The sequence below is a fragment of the Patiria miniata genome, unplaced genomic scaffold (assembly GCF_015706575.1).
Source record: "Patiria miniata isolate m_02_andy unplaced genomic scaffold, ASM1570657v1 HiC_scaffold_10, whole genome shotgun sequence".
Lineage (NCBI taxonomy): Eukaryota > Metazoa > Echinodermata > Asteroidea > Valvatida > Asterinidae > Patiria > Patiria miniata.
Genome location: NW_024037048.1, coordinates 3,505,595 through 3,511,594, shown reverse-complemented (window position 1 = coordinate 3,511,594; position 6,000 = coordinate 3,505,595). Strand labels below are relative to the sequence as shown.

The following is a 6,000-nucleotide window of genomic DNA, read 5'->3' as shown; positions in this document are numbered from 1 at the left end:
TTACCAAGTGGGATGGCCATTGGATCATCGCCGATTATAAAGTTATTATTTCAAACTTTCCAACTGCCCAAATGTATTTAATAACATTTTTTAAAGGAAAATGGAAAACAAACAGTTTAAAAGCTATAAATGCACTGTTTTGATGCAAGGCCAAGGCGTAACTTGAGCTATCAAGTTTGTGCAAGATGTAATGGAGATCAACGATTTGTCCAATGCTGTGCTGTGGTCCAATGGTTACGGTGTTCGACTCGTGTGCTGTGGTACACGGCTTCGAATCCTGACCTTGGGAACATGGTGCTTGTGCTCTTGAGCAAGGCACTTTACCACTATTGCTTCGTCCTTCGGATTGGACGCAAAGCCGTAGGTCCCGTGTGTTGTATAATGCACGTTAAAGAACCCAGTAACACTTGTCGCTAAGAGAAGGGGTTCGCCCCGGTGTTTCTGGCAGTGGCCGCAGCACCTTGTAAACCCTGGTGCCACATAATGGGTCTCATATCTCTCATGTATAGGTTTCTGCAACGTAGCCATACAGATACAGATACAGAGTATCATGAACAGCGCCCCCTTGTGTTGCGTAATGTCCTCGATCGAGCCGGCCGGCCACGCCAGCAAGTCGCGTTATCATGGCAGCAGCACTTGTGAGGAAGTTAGTTTTTGAAGTCCCGGTCCTACGCTGCCGTAGGTTGACGTCCATATCCCAATGCCTTATTAGTCGAACTGGTCTTAGGACCATGGCAACCGGTGTGAAAGTGGACCTGAGCGGTGTCTTTCCACCAATAGTCACCCCTTTTGACGAAAAAGAGAACGTAAACTATGACGAACTGACGAACAATCTCCAACGGTGGAACAGTATGCCATTGCGTGGTATGAATTTCGCTAAGTTTAGTCCATGGCCCTGTTATTTTTTACGCCCCAACTATGGTATCGGTCCCAACTATAGTTGGGATCGTCCCAACTATAGTTAGGACGGTCCCAACTGTAGTTCCACAGTTGGGCTGGCCCAACTACAGTTGGGAGTCATCAAGGGGGCCCATCTATAGTTGGGCCACTCCAACTTTTTATTTTGTGGTGTCCCAACTAGTATATTATAATTATTATTAGTTTACAATTACATTGATGTATCGTCACTACAGATGTCAGACCTCCTAAAGCTACGCGTTCCTATTTCTGCGCACTCGCCTTTAAGTTATATTTTGTAAGGCGTGCATCCTAAAAAAATGACAAACTTTCACTGGGATCCTATTCTTTGATAAACGAACTTTAACCAGCAGCTGAAAAAAATGTGGAAATTGAAGGCTTTCCTGGGAATTTAGGCAAAAAGTGAAAATAATCTGCTTTTTACAGCTAATTACTAAGTACAAATGCAGGCAGATGCTTCCGGGCCTGCAGAAGTCGAAAATGTGACCGAAAGGTGATCTTTCTTGGTCTCCCAATATCGTCAGTTAAGGTGTCAAAAATAAGAATTTGCAGTTTCTATAAGGGTGTATTAACACTTACGGTCCAACAAATAAGACACAATTCTTACACTTTTTGGGAATTTTTGTGGTCATAAGTTGTAAAATCCGACATGACATCTTAAAGGGAAAATACAACATTTGCAAACATCGAAAAATAAAACTACCAAGTTTTTACAAAATACACAACAGGATGTTGGTAAATGACAATCTAAAGCATCCTGTAAAATTATGGCACCTGGTGGTGTGAAGTCACTTTCAAGAAAATGGTAATTTTGTATACATTTCCAACGGTGGTCGGCCGACCACCGTTGGAAAAATCTAACTATTTTTCAACTACTGCTCCAAATGTACCATTTTTTTTTCAGTCCAAATTTTGTTTGCTATTGGTTGCATGTTCTGAATGGGTGCAGCAGGCCATCTAGACTGGTTCCCTTATCGTACAATTTTCCGGCATCGATAAATTAATCCATTTAATCTTCAGTGGAGTCAGGGAACCAGACTACTCGTACATTTTTGTTTTTCTTAGTTTTTCCAGCATTTTCCAACACAAAACTTCAAACATGTCAGTGTAACAATAATTTGATATATAAATACTAACCCCTCAAATAGTTCATTTCTGAAAATTAAAGCAAATGCCAATGATGTACATTCCCTTTAAAAACTGTGTCCGTTGATTGGGATGATCAGAATAACAATATCATTGGGATCTACATTTAATAGGTCAATATGTATAAAATGTATTTAAATATAAATATGTAAATTTAAGCCCTAGCTTGCATAAATCTCGAAAAATAGGATATTGAAAATAATCTTGAAATTACAAAAAGTGTATTGGCATTGAAAAAAAGAAAGGAAAAAGAAAGAAAATTTGTTTTAAAAGCTCAGAAAATATATTTTCCTAAACATGCTAAAGCCAACAAGTCTAAGTTATTAAAAAAAAATGTATATATTGAGTTACATGGCCCGGACAGCACAGATTTTTCATGAAGCGTCCCCTGCAGAGAATTAGGCAGGATTCTTTTCTACAACGCCAAAACTGCACGCTTTGGAATTCCCTGCTTGCTGCCACAAATAAAGAGATTTCGCTTTGTTATACGGCACGGTGGATGAACGTAAGCCAACCATATAAGTTTTGTTGAGGACAAGAGTGGTTGCTTTGCTATTTTTAAGCTACTTGGTTGCAAAGCCTTATCTGCGCAGAAATAGGAGGATCGAGGATACAACTAAAACACATTCCCTAGGCCTACAGCTCTGATACACGTCTGACTTTATACTTGGGACCAATGAAATTAGCTATGGGTGGGGCCTATAGTTGGGCCACTGCAATCTTTTTATTTTGCGGTGTCCCAACTATAGTTTACATTGATGTACGACTATAATTATAAAACATTCCCTACTACAGCTCTGATACATGTCCGACTTTACTTGGGACCATTGACATTAGCTATGGGTGATAGTTGGGCCCCGCCAATCTTTGAATTTTGCGGTGCCTAACTATAGTTCACTTGCTGTAAAGCTACCGTAACATTTTTCTACAGCAGTCTGATACATGTATATATAGTATACGTCTGACTTTACTTGGAACCATTGAAATTAGCTATGGGTGGGGCCCATATTAGCTGTGCCATGCCAATCTTTGAATTTGGCATAAAACATGTTGCTGGACTGAAAAACCCAGCTGGACAACTCATCCAACTAGGCAGTACCACGTGGCCGGCCAGCCCTGCGGCATGCATGCACGACGAATACATAGTGCCAGTGCCGCGGAACATTAACACCCTGTATAGAGCGTCTGGCGCAACTCCAGTCCTAACTATAGTTGGGCCGACCCAACTGCCGCACTATACTTGGGACAGTCCCAACTATAGTTGGGACCGATGCGATAGTTGGGGCGTAACAGCCCTAGCCCAGGTTGGACGACGCCTTCATTGCTTCCCTAACGACGGGAGGCAAGGGAGTCCTGCCATCCGGCACAATTGCAGAATACCCCGCCACTCAATCTATGCACCTCGTAGCCGGCTACAGAGTAACGGTAGATTGCCCTGAATAAACCTTATCAGTCATGTCAGTGTATACACTAACTATGCGTCATGCTCCACTGCACTCCCACTCCATATCCACGTAGCCGGCAACAGGGTAGGCCTAGATAAAAGTTTGGACTTCCGTTCCTTTTGTGTTGCTTCGTTCTCAAGGGGACCTCCACTCAGTGTCTGCACAGTTGGCAACAATTGGTTTGGACTTGAATTGTTTCTGTTCCAGCGATTCCAACCTCGTAGCCCATGAAGGCTAGGTTTCGAGTCAACTGGGTCCCAATTTGGTCAAAGGTCAACTTGGTCCCAAGCTGAAGCAACTCTGGTTTTACAGTATACTTTGCCGAATTTCCACTTCGCCAACAACCACTTCGCCACCCCGCTGAATTATCCCTTCGCCGAATTTCCACTTCGCCGAATTACTATGCTGAATTGGCACTTCGCCCATTTGCCACTTGGCCCACTTCGGCGAAGTGGTAACGCGAAGTGTTGGGGAGTGGAAATTTGGCGAAGTGACCGACACCCAACTCTGATTCGGTCCTACTCCTAGACCAACTTGGGCTGAAGTCCCAAGTCCCAAGTCCCAAGTCACCTCCATCCCAAGTCAACTCTGTCCCGAGTCAACCCGGGTTGCCGTCGGATGGTCCCATAAGTTGTTAGTCTTGGGTCAAGACATTGTTCAGTTGTACTACTTTTACCCACTGCCGCAATTACCAGCCGCCGCAGTGTTGCCAAGCCTATTTGTTGACAAACTTCATATTATTAGACAGGCCTACTATCAGTACGACAGTTCCGGATCACTTTTTATACAAGCTCATGTTCGCGGACTTCCATGGTCCGAGTAACTAGTGTGACAATGGTATTGCTGTGCTGTGCTGATGCCACGCATCCATGCCGACCAACCAACTGAGAAAAGTGTCATTTATTGGTGCGCGAAACTGATGTCTCAGCTTTTGCCCTGCAGGTTGATTAGATTTGATTATATCCAATTTTTCGAAAAATCGAGGCATCTTTCTGGAGCTGAGACATCATAGAATACAGCCATAATGAGTGCAGTTTTGTACGCCAGTAAATGACACTCGCCTCAGTAGGTTGGGCGGCATGGTTATATGGCATAAGGTACAACGCAGCAATACCGTTGCCACACAAGTGGGGCTAGGTCCAGGTGACATCATTTCATAGTAAAATTTCTCATTTTTAAAGTTAAAACGAAATTTTTCCATACAGACTCATATTCAGGGGAAATAAATCATGTCTTTTTGTACAGGACTAAACCGGACAGTTGCAGATCAAAACTGCATTGTTTGCAAGTGTCTCACGCGGGGATAAAAATGTTTTGGCGAATACGCCAATTCACTTAAGTCAAATGCCCAAATCATTATCAATAGTACTCAATGATACTTGAGATTATGTCCTTACAAAAAAACCTAATATAGTAAAGAAAAACGATAAATGTTGACTATGTTCCACACGAAACCAGATCTTTGCCTTTACAAAACATGCGGATATTTTGCCGAATTGGATCGTGGGTAATGTTTAAATCAGTGACGTAACAATAGAAATCGCCATGCGCATGCAACCGTTAGCACATCCATGGCAGGGAATAGTGCTTTAGCAGCAGCATGATGTTCTGCTATGGTAAGCACAACTTTTCTGCGAACTGTTAAGCAGCGCAATGAAATTGGGCCATGGTTGAAGGCAAAAAAACTTGTTTACCAGATACAATGGTTTTGATTAATTTTGTAATTTATCTGACTTGATTAACAGGCTATGTGGTACAAGGGTCCAATGGTGAATATGTTTTTCTTAACAAGGAGGAACGCGTTGAGATGGTTCGAAGGGTTCGTCAGGCTACTCCGGCAGATAAACTTATTCTGGCTGGCTCTGGATGTGAATGTAAGTAAAGGGCTTCAGCTGTGGCTGACAGCACTCATTTTCCTTCTTAGATCTTTAAAAGTCTTTGTCAAATTTTTGACAGTGTTGTAGTCAAGACCAGACACAAGACCAGACACAAGACTAATCAGCCAATTCAACATCTCTTGTGAGCAATGAGATGTGGTACCGAAATTTGGATTTAAACCCATGTGATGCTGTGGGCTAGTCTTCTAGTGGGCTAGGATGTGTTTTGTTTATCCATAAAATGCATTGTTCAAGAGAGTTTGGACATGCGCAAGTGCAATGTCGAGATGGCTTTCTCAGCAAGCACAAGACCATTCACAAGACCAGCCACAAGTAACAGGGCACAAACAATGACGAAGGAATGCCTTTGTTGCTGTTCATTTTAATAGCTTGTGACTTGAATTGAGACACAAGACCACCACAAGACCATCACAAGGCCAAGAAGGAACTGGAAATGAAACCCCATAAAGCCAAGAAAGCCAAGATTGCAGAGAAAGCCAAGAAAGCCAACATGGCGAAGGAAGTCACCCACGAAAGCTGCCAAGGAAACAACATTTTTACAAAAGCCTTGTGTTGGTCTTGGGATGGTCATGTGGTGGTCTTGTGATGGTCAT

At 42.7% G+C, this 6,000-nt stretch overlaps 1 protein-coding gene across 1 annotated transcript in view; it reads left to right on the top strand.

Moving 5' to 3' along the window:
- Window positions 1-579: 579 nt before the first annotated feature.
- Window positions 580-6,000, top strand: part of LOC119735679 (4-hydroxy-2-oxoglutarate aldolase, mitochondrial-like) — a 23,617-nt gene continuing 18,196 nt past the window's right edge. The window contains exons 1-2 of the mRNA XM_038209532.1: window positions 580-864; window positions 5,255-5,383. Of these exons, the coding sequence (XP_038065460.1) occupies window positions 624-864; window positions 5,255-5,383 (370 nt within the window). The 5' untranslated portion in view covers window positions 580-623. The remainder of the gene's footprint in view (window positions 865-5,254; window positions 5,384-6,000) is intronic.